The sequence below is a fragment of the Rattus norvegicus genome, chromosome 16 (assembly GCF_021556685.1).
Source record: "Rattus norvegicus strain SHRSP/BbbUtx chromosome 16, alternate assembly SHRSP_T2T, whole genome shotgun sequence".
Lineage (NCBI taxonomy): Eukaryota > Metazoa > Chordata > Mammalia > Rodentia > Muridae > Rattus > Rattus norvegicus.
In genome coordinates, this window is record NC_141549.1 from 76621356 (window position 1) to 76641966 (window position 20611).

The window sequence follows — 20611 nt, forward strand, 5'->3', positions numbered from 1 at the left end:
CCTTGCAGATCAGGTCTCTTAGAGAAATTTCTTCTTTGGTTTTGTCTGAAAAGTCTGATTTCACTTTTTAGGGGAAGACTCTTCTACCTAGAGAAGTGTCCTGGGTTAGCATGCTCCTCCGCACCTCCCATACCTCAAAGATGCCTTCTGATTTGCGATTTCTAACAGTAAAATTGCTCTAAGTCCGTGCCTGCTCCTTGACACAGTGCATGCCCTCTCGCCTTGCTATATAGGGATGTATCTTGATACATTCGCCCTGCTACATTCTCTTATACACTTCTGACTCCTACTCTCTTTCTGTTTGCAACTAGTTTCCCTTCTTCCCTTTTACTTTTACAGTGCGTGAGTGCGTGCGTGCGTGGGTGGGTGCGTAGGTGCGTGCGTGCGTGCCGATGAGTTGAATTTGGACTGCACACAGGAACATTGGTTAGGGGTTATTTATAGGAACATGAGTAACTTGCCAGCTTGCCCATTGAAGAACGTGCCGTCACCTCTCTGAGCAAACACTAGCCACCTAAAGGCACTCAGAAAAGGGTTGGTATACGCACCAAGGTGGATAATCTTCTTAATCCGTGAGTCAACGGACATCTAGGCTGACTTTGTCTCCTAGCTGTTGTGACTGGAACAGCAGTGAGCATGTATGTGCGTGTATTGTTGTAGGAGGGTGTGGAGTCCTTGGGGTACAGCCGGGTCACATAACAGTTCTGCTTTTTTTGAGAGCCTTGTTGTGAATGACTGTCTTCTATCTTGCGGAGTTCAGCTGCCCTCCTCCTTGGAACATGGTGGATTTGTTTACACTCCCTATTAGAAGCAAGGGGTAGGGCATCGGATTGTCACCTCCATATCTAGCTGCTCCCTACCACCTGGCAACTCTGCGCCTGGCCTAGGGGAGGGGCTAGAGAATACAGAGGCCGGGGCAGACTAGAGCTGGGTCTGGTGGCTACTGGGAAGCCCTCCTCCTTTCTGAGATAAGGCTTTTCAGGTAGAGCTGGCTCCAATGAGGAGACTCCTCACCCTTTAAGCAACCGCTCACCTAGGCTTTGTAAGGAAGCCTAACGAATGAATTGGTTCTCCAAAACGAACTCTGGTGCCTCAGTTTGTCCTTAGGACCTCAGGAAGAGTGACAGATGCTGCACTTCTCGATGTGTCTGAAGATTGTCTTTCCTGTTTCCGTAGAGAACGGCATTAGATTGGGATTTTGGCAGAGATTGCACTGAAGCTACGGATTGCTTTTGGGAAGACAGACATCTTCACAATACTTGAAGCCCATGAGCAGAGGAGACCTTTTCTGGTGTCTTCCATTTTTTGGGTGTTTTGCAGTTTCCTTTATAGTGTTCTTCAACTCCCGAGGTTTGTTCTGAGGTATTTTATTTTGCTTTTTTTGTGCCAATTTTCAAGGAGATTATTTCTCAGACATTTTCTCAACAGGTTTGTCATCGGTTTGCTGCTGCTGCTGTTGTTGTTGTTGTTGTTTTCTTGTTCTTGAGTCCATTTGTGTGATGAATTACAATAATTGATTTAATTTGATTCACATCCTGCATCTTAGGTGTTGAACTAAATTGATCACAGAGAATAATCATACAGACGCATTCTTTTAACTTTAGTTTGAAAGTATTTTGTTGAGGTTTTTCACATTCCTATTAATCAGGGCTCTCGATCTACATTTTTTTTTTATTTATCTGGTTTTGGTATCAGGGTAATACTAACTTCATAAAGGGTGTTTTACAGTCTTTCTTCTTTTCTACTTTATGGAATACCTTGAGAAGAATTGGCTTTAGTTTTCTGATAAAATCACTAGTGAATCCCTCTGTGCCTGGGGACTTTTCAGTCAGGAGTCTGTTATTGATTCAATCTCCCTGCTTGTCATAAATCTGTTAAACTCATTTATCAAAGTTGGTTTTCATTTTGTTAGGTCACATGTATCTGGGACTCCATCGATTCCCTTTAGATTTACAAATTTGCTGGACTATATGTTGTTAGTGTATGCCCTACGGATGTTCTGAAGTGTATTGATATTCTTATTAATGCTTCCCTTTCCACCTCTAGTTGTATTAATTTGGGTGAGCTGCCTGTCTCTGTCATAGTTAAGTTCGTTTAGGATTTGTTGGATTTCATGTCTTCAAAGACCCAGTTCTTCGTTTTGTCAGTTCTCGTGTCTCCAGTTCATTAATTTCTGCCCCCTCTTAATTATTTTTCCAACCACTGATTTTTACTCTGGCTTCCTCTGGTTTTTCCATGGCCCTAAGGTGTATCATTAAGTTATTTATTTAACTTTATTTTGGATTTCTTAATGTAGGCACTTAGAATTATAGACTTCCCTCTTGGGACTGATGTCATTGAGTTCCGTGTGTCTGGTGTTTATTTTCTTGCTTTTCTCAATGACCTTAAAGGAATCCTCTTTAATCTATAGTGTTATTCTCTTAAAGGAATCCTCTTTAATCTATACTGTTACTCTCTTAAAAGAATCCTCTTTAATCTATACTGTTACTCTCCGTGTGTTTTTACACACACTACAGCTTCTCTTGCTGTTACTCTAGTTTCGTCCTGTTGTGATCAGACTAGAAGGAAACAAGGAATTAGTGCAGTTCTCCCATATTTGTTAGAGTCTGATTTGTGCTCAAATATATGATCGCCTTAAGAGACCAATCCATGACCTGGTGAGAAGGATGCACAGTCTGCCGTGTTTGTGTGGAATAGTCTGCAGTTATCTGTTAAGCCCATTGCTCTGCACTGCCATTTGTCTAGTGTTGGTTTTGTTTTGTTTTGTTTTGTTTGGAGTTAATACTGAAAGGTGTATGTTAATTCCTATAAATTCTGTTGATTTTTAGCATTTGGTGTTTTCCTGTGTTTCTCTTTCTTGAGTACTGCCATGGACAGTTTATGGAGCCTTTTCTGTAACCTCATGAATGTTCTTTTCTCTCTCCCTTCCATTTCTTTTCTGTCCAAGGTATTCCTTCAGGTGTGCTCTGTAGAACGAGATTAGTGCTGGTGACTTGGAACAGTGTCCTTTCTCCTTCTGTTATGACAGACAGCTTTGCCCAGGTATAGCAGTCTGGGTTGGCCCTTGTTGCTTTCAGAATGTGAGCTTCATCATCCCAAGGACCCCTGGCTTTCAGAGTCAAATGTGCTACCGTTCTGATGGCCCCACCTTTATGCATGACTAGGTGCCTTCCCTCCTATATTCTTTCCTTGTTCTCTATGTTTAGTCGATTAATTATAATTTAACCAAAGGGAGAGTCTCTTCTGGTTTTGTGTTTTATCTTCAAGATGGCTTTTCCTCTGATTTGGGGGAAAATTCCTTTATGATTTGGGCACAAAGCAGGTCCTAGCAGATTTGTTAATTTATTTTTTTTATACCTGCAGAATAAAATTTGACTTCTATCCCTATACTCGTAGTTTATAGTCTCCATCCTCAGTGACAGGTCTTGGAAGCTTGAGCTCTACAGAACAGCGGGATGTGTATTTTCATCTATCTGCTTTTAGACAGTAGAGGAAGGATGAAGGAGTTGGACCCAGAGTTCCCCTTCATCCACTGAAAGTTCATGACTGACTGGGGTCATGAACTTTTCTCCAGGTCAAGGGAGCTCCACTAAAGTCTTGAAAGAGGAGCCTGTCCTTCCTGACTTTTTCCTGAGAAGGTACCTTGTTAAGGGGAGCTGTTGCATATTTCAAGAGGTTCTGTTTGTTCCTTATTTTTCTGGCCACATTCTTTATTGCTATAGCAAAATGCCTGACAGGAATGAGGAGGGAGGATTTCCTTTATCCAGGGATAGACCTGCTTCAGCCCATCACAGCTAGAGCAGACTTAGAAACTAGAAGTCATACTGTTGTTGTTGTAGAAGGTCAATTTAGCTTTTTGTGTCTTCTCTTTACCCCTTCATCATCTTCACATTCGCCAAGGTCTCTGAGAATATTTAACACATTCATAGATGGAGCCTCCTTCCTTATTGCCCCTTTCTATTAAGAATTTAATAGACACATATAATATATTTTGATCAAGTCAACCCCCTTTTCCTCCACTACAATTTTCCTCTATCACGGCCACCGTTTTTCCCTCCCCCACTTCATCTTCTCTCTCATTTTTTCTTTCAATCCACTAAATCCACTTAGTGCTTCCAGAACGTGAATGGATATATGACCATCTAATGAAGCATGGGTGGCATCTCATGTTTCATTCCTAGGGAAAACTCTCTCCCCAAACAGCCATCAATTGGGATGGGACTTGATGGCCACCTTCTCCCTTCCTGCTTGGATTGTGTCTGCCTTGGTCTTTTATATGTCTTATACATGCTGTCACAGCCTCTGCTGTGTCCAGAAAACATTGTTCCTCCGTAAATGGGTTTTCTAATTTTCACATTGAGGTTTAAAGTTGCCAAGCTGACACAAACTCTCTGATTATCATTCTCCTGGTGTCCATTGTGTGTAACTATGTCACATTTCCTAAAATTAAGTGTTGTGGGTTGAACAAAATTTTCCCCCAAAGAGACACACTCAAGTCCTAACTGTTGGTGCTTGTAAACATGACCCTGTTTGGAAATGGAATCTCGGCAGATGTAATTAGGTTACGATGAAGTCATATTGGAATGCAGTGGACCCTAACTCCAGTATAGCTGGAGTACCTTATACGAGAACCAGAAAAGAATGTCACATTGCGAGGGAGGAAAAGACTGGCTCTCTGCCTCCACATGTCTTCCTGCTGTCCACCAGCAGGTATGGTGGGAGACAAGGGGGAGTTGCTCCTTTATACATTCCCAAAAAAGCATATCCCTGACAGCATCTTGCTTTCAAGACCGCTAGCTTTCAAAGTCATGAGTCAACGGATTTCTCTCAGTGTAAGTGGTGTAAACCACCCGGACTGTGGTTCTTCATACCACAGCCTATGACAATCAGTATGCTCCGGGCTAGATTCAAACTTCACCACTTTTTCCATTAATTCCCTTTTTATTGTTCCAGAATCCAATCCAGGACATTGCCCTGCAGTCAGGCCTTGTATTTCTCCCCAGTCTTTTATGGATGGTAGTGTAGTCCAAGTTGTCCTTGCTCTTCATGATCTCCCAAGGACTTCTCAGTCTTTTGTAAATGCTTCTTGGTGAGTTTTTCTCCATCGTTTGCCCCATGCAATCCTGGACTTAGATGAGATGTTGGCCAAGAAAGTGAAATGTGGTCTTGTGATGTGGTTTGGGTGGACCACTGGGGTTAATGTCCTGGCAGCACTAAGCTCAAGACCTAACTGAGGCAGTCCTCGAGTTTCTCTCAGATGGGCCCCGCTATCCCCTTGTGTGTCCTATCCTCTAGAAGTAAGCTACCCAATCCAGATAGCACCAAAGACGAGAGGAGAAGACATGTTTTAATCTTTCTGATTTTTGTCATGTCCGTCATTTCTGGGTACATTTTTTCTAAGTTGTGGGTCATATTTCCTTGCTTTGTGAACCCAGTAATAGTGTTAATTTTATCTTCCCCAGTGTTAAAAGTTATGCCGCATTTCTCTGAAGAGTGTTGAATTTTTATACTGGCCTTGGGTAAGATCTTTTACTTACCAAAAAAAAAATGTTTAATCTTTATGACATTTTTTTTAATCTATTTTTCTGGGCTGGTTTGGAGATATTAACAGCCACTGTTCACGGAAGCACCTTTATAGCGTAGAGCAGGGCTTCTCTGTGCTGTCTGCAGTAATTGTGTCTTAGTTTATAGCGTAGAGCAGGGCTTCTCTGTGCTGTCTGCAGTAATTGTGTCTTAGTTTATAGCGTAGAGCAGGGCTTCTCTGTGCTGTCTGCAGTAATTGTGTCTTAGTTTCTTCTCAACACTGGGGTAAAACGCCATGGCCAAGCCAACTTAAAATTTATTTGGGTTTATGGTTCCATGGGGATACGAGTTTATGGTGGCAGTGTGGAGGAAGCATGGCAGCTGGTTGGGTTTATGGCTCCGCAGAGCTATGAGTTTCTGATGGCAGTGTGGGGGAGGCATGGTGGCTGGAATGCAAACTGAAAGCTCACATCTTTGAACTGCAAGCAGGAAGCAGGGAGCAACTGGAACTGGCACAGGCTGTTAAACTCTCAAGCCCACCTCCAATGGCATACTTCCTCCAGCAAGGCCACACCTCCTAATCCTTCCTAAACAGTGCCACCCAGTGGAGATCAAGCATTCAAATGAATGAGCTTGTCAGAGACATTTTCATTCTACCCACAATGAACAGATAGCTCCTTGGCCTGCGTGAGCCAACAGCTCCTCAATGCTATTCTTTTTTTCCCTATGAGTTATTTTTTTTCTGGACTCCAGTGTCATTCTACACAGTCTACCGCTTAAGGTGACTTCTATACATACTCCCGGGGCTCCCTCCAAGTGTCACTCATGTCCAGTCCCTGCCTCAAAAATCTCAGTGACATCAGCCTCCAGAATCCCAGTCTCTGTCTCCTGAACTGCTTGGACCAGCTGGGGTCTGCCTCTGTCCACTCTGCTCGCACATGGCTTTCAGCAGCCATAACAACCAGGCACTCTCTCCTTTTCTCTTGGGCTGCCTGCACTAAGTGTCTGACAATGCTTACTCACATGCTTCCTCCATGTTTTGGTTATTTGTGGCAGAAGAGCAATTGCAGACGCTGTTAGTACTTGCTGGGCAGAGGTCCAAGTTTTCCTAATCACAGCTTTCCTCTGCTCTTTGAGAGGGTACCCACTTGCTATAATTCCTAGTCAGTCAGATTTAGGCAGCCTGTAGTGTCTTCTCATTTCTCACACATGGTTAGAGACTTGTATTGTTCACAATTATTTAGATTGTCCCTATTAAGATAACATGTGTTTTCCATCTCCTGTCAGGACAGGTAATTTTTCTTCAATTTAAAGGAGAGGGAACTAAGCAGAGAGGGCTTTAAGAAAGTCCTTCTTAGAAAGAGACTTAATAGAACTCTGTATGCATGTCTGTCTTTCTTGACACATCAAGGAAAGGAGGTGCTGGCACTAGGGCAAAGGCAAGGAAGAGACTTCCTCATGGAGCCCAAGAGATATTTCTAGAGCTGGAAGATAAGCACCCCATCAGGAGAGCCAGAGGGCAGAATGTAGACAGTTACTCAGAAGACCCAATGAGGAAGGCTGCTCTAGGAGGCTGCTGGAGGGGCCATGGGGCCAGAAACTGCAGCTAGGCTGAACCAATCTGAAGACTCACACTTGTGGACACTCCTTCTGGGAACAGTGACTCTAAAAGGCAGATGTGGGTAGAAACCTCTGAAGCAGAAACTAAAGGGACATTTTCATGTCCCCTGGAGTATGGGAGAACTGCTCAGGCAGGGAAAGGGTGTTCAGAATTCACAGACATCCCAAAGGCAAGAGAGGCTGTGAGTTCTAGCATATCAGAGCGTGTCCATTGGGATGAATTCAGGACAGGAAGAATGGAAAGTTTCAGATACCCTCCTATACACACCTTTCCATCTTCCTTGCAACCCCCACCCTCACTAGCAAGGGGGAGAAACAGTGGGGAAAGACACAGGACAGAGGCAGAGACATCCACCCAGTCTTTCTCATTGCTGTTTTCTGAGCCACTGGGGCTGGGCCATTTACCTAGAGTAAGAACCTTTTCTTTGAAATCTTTTAAGATAATTAGTTTGAAGTGTTTGGTTCACAATTATGAGAATGATTCTCAGTGGAAGGGACTGGAAGGGACTATAAAGCTATAAAAGACATGGCTTCTTCCCCTATTTCAGTCTAGGTCCAGTTCATTCAATAAGCCAGTTGCACAGTATACATGAGTGAATGGTACAGAAGGGATGGGAGTGCTGCGTGGCCTCTCCCAAGTTCACCTATGGCTTTACCTCAAGGCTGGTACCAGGATACAGCTCTGGATCTCCCTACTGCCCAAAGGTATTCAACAGGCACCATAAGATCTGTGTCCTTACACCACCAAGGAAACTCTACACAGGTGTGCAGACATGACATCTGTTCTTTGTGGTCTCCATGAAGAGAAAAGACCAGATTGGGTGGAAAACAGACCTCAGCAAAAGATGTGTCACTTGATCATGTGACCAGGTGGTAAAATCTTTCCCAGGGTGACTGGGTCCTCAAATTACCCTTCATAAAAAAAAAACTTGTTTCTTTTTTCTTTAAAATTTGCTTGTTTAACTGTATGAGTGTTTTATCTACATGAATATCTATGCACTGCATGCATGCTTGGTGCCTAAAGAGAGCAGAGGAGGGCATAAATTCCATAGGACTTTACAGACAGCTGATACTTGACATGTGGGTTCTGGGAATCAAACCCAGGTCCTCTGAGAGAGCAATTAATGCTCTTAACTAATGAGTTATTTCTCCAACTCCTCAGTATGGATTTATACTTCTCTAGTAACTCATGATGTTGGGCATCTTTCAACATGTCCATGTGTCTTTCCTTTCTGGAGAAATATCTATTCAAGTCCTTTGTCCATTTTCTAATTAAATTATTCCATTATTTTGTTGTTGTTGTTGTGCTGTTATTGAAGCTTTTTATACAGTTTGAACAATGCCATCTTACCAGGCACATATATGATTTGCAAATTCTCTCTCTCATTCTATGGGTTGACTCTTTTCTTTCTAGAAATTTTTTCTCCTTAGATTCACAGAAGCTTTAAATCTTTTGATGTAATCCAATTTTATCCTTTCTTTTGCTGCTGATAAAAAAAAATACTTTAAGCCAATTCTGTGACTCTTCACAAAGATGCTCCTGAAAGCAAAAGGAGATAAAGTCCTGTTCTGATTATTGTGATGGGTATGACTTGGTTTCTTAGTCTTGTTTCTGCTGAGCTAGGCTTCCATTCAGTCATTTGTCCTGGTAGAGTCAGTTCATGGAGTAAACAGAAATCCTTTCTTTGCATATGTGTGCTACAGGGGGGAAGGGGTGTCTTTCTGTATTTTTACTTTTTTATTGCTGTCTGTTTGGGCTTTATTTTGATGATAGTCATTTTTTTTGGCTGTTTCCTGCCTTCTGAGTATAGTTTTTCAAGTCATATGGTGAGAAACCTTGGAAACTATCTTCACATATAATATCAGAAATGAACCAATCAACTTATTCAGACAAGCGGTCTTTGTAAGACAGTTCAGATTTTGACTTCTCAAATGAGGAAGGATCTTCCTAAAAAGTGAACGACAGGACTGAGGAGGGAGTCAAGTGCAAAGTGACCTTTTTTCAGACAAGCAGGTATGAGCACTTCTATGAGCATGATCTATGAAGCATCAGTATCCAGAGTCCTGACTCTGTTTTATAAGCCCTAGTTCTGGTCCAGTGCCATCCACTGAGACTTCTGCCAGAGAAATGCTGAAAAACCAGTCCTCCTCTCATTTCATTGGTAAGTCAGCAGCTGATGGACATCATCTGTGAAACAGAGTAATCCTCAGAATATACATCTACTGAGTGAATTCACCATTTTCCTTTTGTAATGGAAAAACAGATCTAGTTTAATGAAATATGACATCACTGACTTTCAGACACCAGGTGAGGAAGAGATCCTAGGCAGGCACAGAAAAGCTATGGATGTTGTCCAAGTTCTCCACCCTTCCGTAAGAGTTTTCCCTTCCTTAAGGCCTTACCAATGCCATGGTCCAAAAACAGGCCAAGATCCACCAGCTTCAACCCTTCCCTTTACATATGTCAGGTAAGAGACTGAGAGCAATGTCAGTGATGGAGGTTAATTAGTATATTATGACTGAGGTATCTACAAACAAGCCCGAGTAATGGTGGGTCATACGGAAACACAGTGACCAATGCACAGTAGACTTAATAACACAAATTGTACTCCATGTAAAACGAGTACTCCCAGAAGATGAAAGACCCCAGGACAATCACATTGCACAGTGACACCAACATAAAGCGAGGAAATTAAGTCCTAATGCCTGTACACATTGACACAGATACTTATCAACAGCCCCCACATATATATATACAGACAAGACACACACCATGCTGGCTGATTCTATGCCAACTTGTCACACGCTAGAGTCCTTTGGGATGAGGGACTCTCAATTGAGAAAAGCCTCAGTAAGATTTCCCTGTAGAAAAATTTGTAGTGATATTTTAAAAAATCAATTAATTAGTGAGGGAGGACCCAGTCCCTTATGTGTGAGGCTACCCATGAGCTGTTGGTCCTGGGTGCTTAGAACAGCTGAGCAAGCCAGGGGAGAACAGGTCAGTAAAGAGTGATCCTTCATGGTCTCTGCTCCTTCAGGTTCTTGCCCTGTGTCCCTCAGTGATGGACTTAAAGGCTGTAAAAGGTGGTACAAATCTTTTCCTCCCCAAGTTACTTTTGATCAGTGTTTTATCATAGCAATAGAAACATCATACACACACACACACACACACACACAAATACAATCATACCCTGATGCTACCCACAAACAAGTTAATACTACCTACCACACACACACACACACATTTTGATGTCACATACACACCCTGATACTAATATGCTCACACTCTGATGCTATCACCTACCCACCACACCCAAATGCCATGTTGCATCACACCCCCCACACTCCCCCACACATTCTGATACCACCACCTATCCACCCTCACATACTCATAGTCATACATGTTCTGATCTCTCTCTCTCTCTCTCTCTCTCTCTCTCTCTCTCTCCCCACACACACATACACACACATTAGCACATTTACACCCTGATGCCCCACCACACACACACACACACACACTGATACCACCCACTCATAATAACAAAGAGACTCATTCTTCTTACTTCAGTTTAGGACTTTTTATTTTTTCTCCCTCTCCTAACATTCTCCTCCTTAAAAATAAAAATGAGAAATGGGGCAAAAATCCCAAGACTCCCTAAAGAATTTAGCTGCTCGATTTATGATCGACCACTGCTCCCATTACAAACAAGTTTCATATGCACCATGCAAGCAAATGCACCCCAAGGTCCCAGGAGGAAAGCGGTGCTCACAGGAGAAGCTGCAGGGCGGCCGAGCCAGGCTTGGCGTGTTTAGGGCAGAATCTGCGTGCTCCCAGGACCTACATTCATTCCGGAGTGTGGACCCGGGTCTTCCTTTTTCATGTAGCCTGGCTCATTTTCAGCACAGGTCAAGTTCAAATGCTTCCTACAGCACGGACAATGACTGGGCCTTGAAGAACACCAGGTGGTTCTGATTAGGTCTCCTCCAGCAGAGAACCCAATCAATTCCAAGGTCGAAGTTCCTGTCCCTGCCTTCCAGGCCCAAGTTCCAATAGGGATGGAATGCAACTGCCCCGGTTGGGAAGCAAAATCTCCATTTCTTCTTTCCACCTAGCCTTTCGCATCGAGAAAAAAAGACAGTAAAAACAGAGAGATGTAGAGAGAAAGGGAGGGAGAAGGGGAAGGAAGGAGAGAGAGAGAGAGAGAGAGAGGGAGAGAGAGAGAGAGAGAGAGAGAGAGAGAGAGAGGGAGAGAGAGAGAGAGAGAGAGAAGAAAAGACTGGCTTAAAAATGAGGCCCCAGAGATTAGTTTGGACATCGCCACCGTCTGTAAATCAGCATTTTAATGAGTTAAGTGCACATGAATCAGAAACACAAGGGTCACATTTCCTCTCAAATACTTGAGGGTGGGGGTGTAGAACACACTCCAAATTTGGCCTAATCCAAAATCAGGAAGCAGGCCAGACCCTTGTCAAGCCTCCCTTGTCCTGATGTTTGGCTCAGCCACCAGGAGTGGTTCCCTCGCAGCCCTTAGCCCTGCAGTCCTACAGCAGAGTTGCACAGGATAAACCCCAGCAAACCAAGTCAATCCACAGCTAGGATGTCAGTGGCAGGGCAGAGCAGGGCAAGCAAAAAAAAAAAAAAAAAAAAAAAAAAAATAGGACATTGGAACAGTCTGATGTGGAAATTTCAGAAGGAAACCGGCAATTACAGGAATGTGACAGGTGACAGTTGTCATTTCAGGGTAGTAGAGAGTTAAAAGCCAGAGTAGCTTTTTCTCTGGAGAAAAGAAGGGTGGGAGATTCTGGGGGCAGAGCTGTGACCTGTCTCTAAGCCCCAGGGCGACTGTGTGTGTTCTTCTTACCTTGGTTTTAGAAGCTGAACCCATCCCCCACATCTCTTGCACAGACTCCTTTGCATCCACCGGGCACGGAGTAGACATCAGATGAGGAATTGTGCCTGCTCTGGACTCAACTGGCAGTTCAGTCTGAGGACCCCAGAAACGAGCAGGTTGGGAGAGACGTGCCCCAGGGCAGAACTCTGCCTCCAACTCAGGGCAAAGAAGAAGTCACAGTAAAGGTCTCAGATGCAAGAAGGTTCCTGCTAGGAGCCAGACTGTCTGGGACACACCAGGCACCCATTTCCGTCATGGAGTCCTGATGCAGCCAAACTAATGCTAGCTCCTCACCTCGGAAGATGCAGTCTTCCCTTCCAATTACCTAAGGAAAACAAACATGGACGTCCTGACCTGATGAGCATCAGACCTGACCATCTTTGGTCTCCGTCAGGAAATGTCATCCTCACCTCTACCCAGCTCCCTAATTATTAGTAATTTCTGGCACTGTAGAGAAGGTGGCCTAAGGGCCTCCTGGGAGGCTGAAGAACACTTGGACTTCAGCAGTGGCCAAGTTGAAGATAGGGCTAAGGTTGTGTGCTGACCTGAACTACAATTTCCTGAGCGATGCTTAGTTTTTCTCTCTAGCCAATAACTGGTCAGCTCCTCCTCCTCCTCCTCCTCCTCCTCCTCCCCCTCCTTCTCCTCCTCCTCCTCCCCCTCCCCCCCTCCTTCTCGGGAGCCTTGGTGCCTCCTCTAAGCCTGGCCCAAGTCAAGAGCTGATTTGCTACAGCTGTAACCATTGAGTATCTTGGAATTGTAGTTGCTAAACCAGGTTCCCTCAGGTGCTAGACTTTGGGGGAAATGTCACGTAACAGCACAAAAGAGCCCCCTTGGGTTTCGGCATGTAATTCTCCCTTCATTAATTCGGATGATGAATTTATTATTCCGGGCAAAGAAGAAAAACTACCCCACATCTGTATAGTACGTATCTTCAGAGACCGAAGCAGCGAAGTGGAAACAGAGGCCCTTAAGCCATCTTCCCCTTTCTCACCATCTTTCCCCAAGTCTGAACAGCACCCGTGAGTCTTAGCGGGCATCGTGGAAGAGTGCAGCACAGATGCATATTCAGACGTCTCCGAGAGATCTCCTGCTCCTTCTGTCTCTGGGAAGAAGAACCCAAATGTGCAGCTCTACATTCGGATCGTTTTCCGCACGCCCTGGGATACTCAGAGAAGCTCTGGCCCTGGGTCCCACTGGCACTCAATACCAGGCTTCCTGAAGGACCACAGACACTGAGGGCCCTGACACCGATGTTTGCAAGGATGGAGGCAGAAACTTTCCCAGAGCTCCCCCTTAAGCCCCCAGGACCAGGCCACGGGAGTTCTGATCCTCTCCCAACACCCAGACTGGCTCGTTTTGGTGGTCAGGTGATGGGAAGGTCATCCTAATTAGAAGCACCTGGTGGCGATGGGGTGGGTTACTGTTTAAAACTGTTGGCTCCTCTCCCCTTCTTCCCACCTCCTTTCTCTCCTTAAACACACACAGACACACAGACACAGACACACACACACACACAGACACACAGACACACACACACACACACACACACACACACACACACACACCACTCCCTCCCTCTATTTAAGCAAACAACTCTCTCCGTGATTAAGTGCAGCCCCTTCTTATCTAAATACCACACAGATGTATGAAGACATGAGAGCTTTCTGCTCCTATACAGAGCTTGCTCTGAGACCCATCTTCTCCACACTGACACAGAGCAGCCTTCCCTGGCCTCCGCTGACAGAAAGTCTAATGGCTGCGACCTAGTAAATCAGCCGTGCTTGGCATGCTGTCCTCCATTTGTCAGATAGGATTTTCCCGCCGAAGACTTCAGTCGCCCTTCCCATCTGGGCTTGCCCCACTACAAGGGCTTGAAACTGCCCAGATGTGAGCAAATGGAACACGAAAAGTCCCACCTCCGCTGGCAACTTCCTGTATTACTTCAGCTGTCCAGATAACACCTTCAGGTGGTTAACTCCAACAGCCACTGGAGTGAGAACCGGGACAGTTAAGGAAGACAGTTTGAAAGGCTAATGGAGTGCCAAGAAGTGGGTTGAGGGGGCGGGGGGAGATGGGATTGTTGAGTGTCCCAGGAATTAAAGGGGTCTACCCGAAAGGGATGGCAGTCTAGGGCTGGGAGTATAGGCACCAGTGATGAGCTTGCCTCTCATACGCAAGGCCTTGAGTCTAGCTCCCAACACTGGGGGGTTAAAAAAGAGGAATGAAGGGGTTGGGGATTTAGCTCAGTGGTAGAGCGCTTGCCTAGGAAGCTCAAGGCCCTGGGTTCGGTCCCCAGCTCCGAAAAAAAGAACCAGAAAAAAAAGAAAAAAAAAAAAAAGAGGAATGAATGCAGATTAGCCCTAGCTAATCTAGGTTTATAATCGGCTCTTACTTCTGTTGATTTTTGTCCTCAATTCCAAGCACTGTTCACATCTTGGGTTCTGAGGGGTCCCATTGTGAGGATTCCCAAGACAGGATTGTTCCAACACATGCAAGGACGCTGTGGAACACCCCCTCCCCTCCCCAGAGTGTCCTTGACCAAGGAGCTCTCTGCAGAGCCCAGCTCCGGTTGCCCAAAGAGGTGTGAGGTCCTCAGAAACATTGAGATTTCCATCTCAGTTCTACAGAACCTCATTGTGCACTTGTCCTATGTGGCTTGTGCTTAGTAAATCTTAGAAGCGTTCTGTAAAGAGCCAGATGTACCCCCACTGTAAAGGAAAAACCAAAGTCTCATCCCCTTCCCCTGAGCCACTTTTATTAATATTAACACCACCCACAGTGCTTGCAGGAGGCCTTGTAGCAATGTGTCCTTACAGCACATAAGTACCTGTGCCTCATTCCTAAGCCATGTTGGTGTTATTAGGATGTTTTTGCACAGATGCAACAAGCCAGGCTCTTAAAACTTGAACCGACTCTCATGTGCCCAGGAAAAATAACTGGAAGACTCTGGCCCAGTGCATAGCTCAATCCATCGATGAATTAACGTTTCAAAAGAACTGTTAGGAGGGGAACTACAAAAAGGTGAGATCTGGTGGGAGGAAATACATCACAGAGGCTGCATCTTTCTTAGCCTGGCCCCTTCTTATCATGACTCTTATATGTTTACCGTATGTCATGGGCATCTGCCCCAGTGAAGAGAAGGCAAGCTAACATATACGAGACCCCATTACTCTCCTTCCTAATCAAGATTTCTGGGGGGAAGCCAGAAACTAGACAAAGGCATGCTATTTCCCATGACCACTTGACGTGCCAACAATAAAAAATGTTCCCCTTCGCTCTTATGAGCTCCACCAAATGACTGATCCATTTTTATTCCTCAGAAGCAGACGTAGATTTGTTGATATCTCTGGCTCCCGTATGGAAAAAAGGTGAAGCCAACTTAACTCGGACCCATCTCTTGCTGCCCTTTGATAGGGGCTCTGGATAGCACCTTGAAGAGTGGTACGTGCTATGCAGAGTGAGGTCAAGCAAGCTAGGTTACCAACATGCCTAAGCAGGCCCACGAACTCATGGCGCCGGGGATCCCGAATTCCCTGCTCCCCGAGAAACTGAAGTACATTTCTTCACACCTGTCTTCACGGTTGTGCTAATTTGTTAGAAAGAGAATAATCTGAAGCATCATGACATGGTATGCCTCGTGGCAGTATGGCTTCTGTAGGGGTGGGACCAAGCCTGAAGGAAATTCTCCCTTTAAACCACAGAACTTAAAGGAAGCGCCAATATCCTCCTTGGCCATCATACCTGTTGGTATTCTGTCTAAGCTCCACCCCCACAGCTACCTGGGAACAGCCGGTACGCTCCGCCCCACAGTTGCCTGGCAACAACCAGCTGTGCCTAACACTATAAAAGGGGGCTGCTTGTCCCCTCCTCTCTCTCTTGCTCTTTGTTCTCTACTCTTCCCGCTCTTCCCCTCTTCCCTGTCCCTTCTCTCTACCCCTCCTCCTTCCCTCCACGTGCTCATGGCCGGCCTCTCCTCTCCTCTCCTCTTCTCTCATTAAACCTCTCCACGTGGAACCATGTTGGCTTGGTGTGCTTTGTCCGGGTTCGGGCCATGATTTAAACCCCAACATTGGTCCTAACATTGGTGGCAATACACTTCAGCGGAATAGGAGAGTGTGTGAAAACCCTCGTTTCTTGCCTTTTAGAAATGGTGTTGGTGTGCCTGGATGAAGTTTTGATGCCGTGGGCACATTTGGAGAAAAACTACTAGTTGTTCTGCTGTGGAGCTCACACTACAATGGAAGAGGCCCAATGCCAAAACAAACAGCCTGGGGTCAGCAAAATGTGTCTCTGTGGGTACAAAGGCGGGTCCAGCAGCAGAGAACTCAGCCTATGCAGCCGGGATGCCGAGACTGTGGCTTCTAATTCCAGCTGCACCAGTGACCCAAAGTCTTATGGGAAATCTCAGCCACGACACGTCGTATTCTTCCTCTGCAAAGTCCCCAAAGGGGGACCATAGCACCAAACTCAAGCCATCCATCTCTTAAGTTCTGGCTGGTAATATGAACGTGAACACTAAAATGTACCAGTCAGGAGAGGGCATCTGGAACATGGAACAGAAATGTTTGGCAGAGCTGAAACCCACACAGACAGACAGACAGATAGACACTGGGCTAATACAGAGATGGGAAGGAGGGCAAGGGAATGCTCATGGTCCTTCCCAGGTCTCTTCCACCCCATCTCAACTTAAAGGCCATGGACTACGACCAGAAGACACCATTGAAACAACTCAAGGGAACATGCTGAGTGGGAGAGCGCAGGGAGTGGATGACAGGGAGTTGGGCCAATCACAACTCACGCTGTTATTGATCGAGTGATTTTAGTGAATACACGGCAGGGAAAGCAATGAGAACAAAACACATCTGGGAATTACTATTAACATAAGTGATAACATCAAAACATCTGGTCAAATGTAGTTAAAAAAAAAAACAACACGAACGAAATGGAATGTAAAACATCTTCACAGTATCCAAAGCTTTTGTATAAAAGGTTTAGGCTATAAAGTGGAGTCCTCACGGGGCAAGGGGGGCAGGGGCGCGGGGACTAGGGCCAACAGGGATTCCACATATGTGCTTAGGACCCGCAGTGCCAGGTCAGAGCAGTCAGCATGCCATTGTGAAGATGAAGCTTCAGGTTTGCTTCTGAAGCTCATCTTGAAACACTTCCAGCTATGAAGGTACAACAGAGCATCTGGTTACACGAAGGCTAACAAGAAAAACAGGTTCTAGCTTTGGGAACCGAGAGTTCTGTAATTTACACATTCACAGGAAGCCTGGACTCTGCCCCAGGGAGAACACAGTGCTAACCCACCAACCACGAGTTTTGAGTATTGCTACAGAATGTTTTTAAAGTAGAATATCTTTACAATTCGTGCCTCCGAGCCTATTTTCCAAGATAACTTCTGGTAGTTTCCAAAAGTTTGGTTGGGGGGGTGGGGGGGGTTGGCTTTTCCTGACTCTCCAGAATGGCTATTTTAAAGCTCTTCTTTTCACTGGCAACGCTGGTCAGAGCACACATGGACCTCCACCATTGGAAACCAGGGGCAAAGCCAACGAGTCTGCACATTGGTTTGTTATACCTTTTGTTGTAATGGACAAAGGCTGCTGATCACGCAGCTTTGGGCCCTTAGCCTCCCTTTTTGTCTAGAACTGCTGATGTAGTAGAGACAAAACTGGTCTGTGTGCGTGTCTAAAATCCTCACAGGTCCACAATGGAACTCTAAAGCCGGGGATTCTGGAGTGGGAGGACAGTCGCTGGAGTTCACGTGATCAGTTGATTGTGAATCCTTTCTGAGAATGTTGCCTCCTACCTGAGGATTCCTAATCTGCCCAGCACAGGCTGTCACTTTTGTTTTGTGAAACTGCTACCATCCTCAGAAAAATTAATATAGGTGGTCCTCTGCCACTTGGAGAGGGCCCTGCCACATGGTGAACTTTGCCAAAATGAACAGACCCTCACTAGGCACTGACTAGTGGCTGGAGGCCCAAATCTACACTCATGAAAATTTGTCTTTCAGTTGGACAATGAAAAGGTAGACTATTTCAAATTACTAATTAAATCATATACAATTATCGGCAAATCATTTAAGATTCTTAATACCGTTATGATTAAGGTTGGTAGAATTCTTAAAAGTGTTAGGATAATAGAATTACTAGACATAAAGTTAATTAGCTCACTACCCCACTTAGATCGGTAACTAGGTTGGCATGGTAATTTTCAGGCCGGAGTCTTTCAGAAGTAACCAGAATTTTTCTGCTTCTGTGCCAATCCAAGGCCACTAGATCACATGACTCTTCACAACCAATGCTGCCTCTGGATTGAGTAAGCCAAAGGGACAGCCACTGTGGCCCTTGAGATGTGGTGGGGAGTGAATAATCAGACTTTGGTGGAAGAAATTAGCTTAAAAAAAAAAGAAGAAGAAGAACTACTCGGACAACAGGAGTAAGGCTACCAAAGAGAACTGGAATATTTACATCACTTATTAAGCATACCAACTTTAAGAAATACCTTTGGGCACTTGGGGAAACTGCCGATGGTGCCTTTGAAACCATCTCCTCGGGTAGGGCTTAGCCTCAAAAGAACGTGAGTGGAGGCATACAAAAATAAAGGTGGAGGGCTCAGGCAGGCAGCAATTCCAATTTTGTTGGAATTATAGGCAATCGTGTTTAAGAAAAAGGGCTCTCCTTGCAGAAAAGCAGAGTCCGGGCAGCATTGTCTCCTTCCACTGACATGGCAGCTAGGCACAGCCATGATGCCACGCCCATCTCCTCCACAGCACATGCGCAGACAGACTTGCCTTCCACAGCATATGCGCAGTGTGCTTATTAAGAGGGCGCCTTGGGCAATCCGCGATGTTAGTCTTGGTTATCTTTGAAATGCTCAGTGTGGAGTTTTATCCAAGCCTCGGAAGATGTGTGGGGTTTTATCACTGTTTATGTCTCTGTTCTTTCGAAATGTGACAGACGGGATTACAATGTGAGGCCCTTCCACACAGGATTCCCCAATCACCCTGACTCGTGACCTGCTTGACCGTCTACATTTGTTCTTTTCTTTCACTATTATTTTTGAAAACTAGTAACCATTGGCTTCTCAGTCTGAAACGCCTCATTCTCTTCATGCTCACGTTCCTCCTCATACAAAAGCAGATCCCTGCCATCCTGGTATCCCGATGAAATGTCCATTTGAGACCTACAGTTTCCAGCCCCTTGTGTGTGTGTGTGTGTGTGTGTGTGTGTGTGTGTGTGTGTGTGTGTGTTGAAGGTGACAATGGTCTTGTTTCTATCTAAGGCAGAAAGAGAGGGGTTGTAAAGGCTTTAGACTCCACAAGGAATTGGGAATGCTGTTCAGAACAACTTCAAGCTGAATGACTGTCCTCCTGCACTTCTTACAATCCTTTTTTTTTTTCCCAAACTGGCAAACATTTTCTGTTTTGTGCCTGAGGCTCAGTGAAAGGATTCTGACTCTCCTTGTGCCTGCTGGCCCTGCTGCAGCCCTTAAAAAAAAAAAGCCTTCCTAATCTAAAGGGCCTTAGCTGGATTGGCTGTGGAGGGAAGGGAGAGGGATCGCTGTAGGAACAGAGCCAGGTGCGATGCAAAAGCCACAACTGTAATGGGAGAGAGCAACATGTGAACCCCAAGAGCCAGGGTCATTCACACGCCCCCACCCTCACCCCAAGCCACGCTCCCTCCCCAGTCCACCCCAGTGTCACTTAAAAACAGACTGGAAGGTGGGACACTCGTGGTTTTTCATTTTCTTCATGAAGTTTTTGAACTCCTTGTTTTTCTTGTCCCACTTGTGAATGGCTGTGAGCAAGTACTGGCTCTTCACCTTGCGCCCCATGATGAGGAAGTTGTGGCTGAGGTTGTCCAGCTGGTGGCAGGGACAGTCGGCGCCATTCTTTAGGAAAAGCACGAGCCGCTTCAGCTCCTTCTTCTTGATGGGCCCCAGCTTCAAGGGTTTCTTCTTCTTGGGGACAATCTTCTTGTCACCGTTTTCCTTTTTTACTTCTTTGATTTTCATTCTCAGCGCTAGGATGAGGAAGGGAGGCAGAGAGGGGAGGAGAAGGCAAGGAAGAGAAGGCATTAGGATAAAGTGCTTAACATTCAAGGACATCGCACCCCGTCCAACCTAAAAGGGAAACAGTGACAGCCAGTGTCTTCAGTTACCCAGGGTGCTATTGAGCTGCAAGCATCCCCAGGGATTGCTGCAGGGTACCAGGACCGGACTCAAGTCAATGTTAGATTCCAGCAATGTTGAGTGGGATGGTTCAGAATCGGAAAGCTAAATGGTCATGCTTTCTGTCCTGTGCAGAATACAGATGAGTGCGTGCCTGTGTGCCTGCATTCATGTTTGTGGGTGCATGGTGGGCGGAAGAGGAAGGTAGCTTGTGATGAGGGAAAGGGGAGAATAAGAGAGAACAATAGGAAGAGATAGGAGAAAAGTATGATACACATGCATGGAAATATCCTAATGAAGCCCATTCTTTTATATGCCAAAACAATATAAAAAGAGGAGAGGTCACATGATTCAACTTAATCTACAGAGCCTAACGTTATGAGACTTGTTTAAAGAAT

General features: G+C 45.3%; 2 protein-coding genes across 1 annotated transcript in view; one reads left to right on the forward strand and one right to left on the reverse strand.

The window, feature by feature from the left end:
• Positions 1 to 20611, forward strand: part of Erich1 (glutamate-rich 1) — a gene marked incomplete at its 5' end in the record, with an annotated part of 52793804 nt that overhangs the window by 45750796 nt on the left and 7022397 nt on the right.
• The window catches only part of Sfrp1 (secreted frizzled-related protein 1), a 38400-nt gene continuing 34605 nt past the window's right edge, over positions 16817 to 20611 (reverse strand). The window contains 1 exon segment of the mRNA NM_001276712.2: positions 16817 to 20065. Coding sequence (NP_001263641.2) covers positions 19743 to 20065 — 323 coding nt within the window. The 3' untranslated portion in view covers positions 16817 to 19742.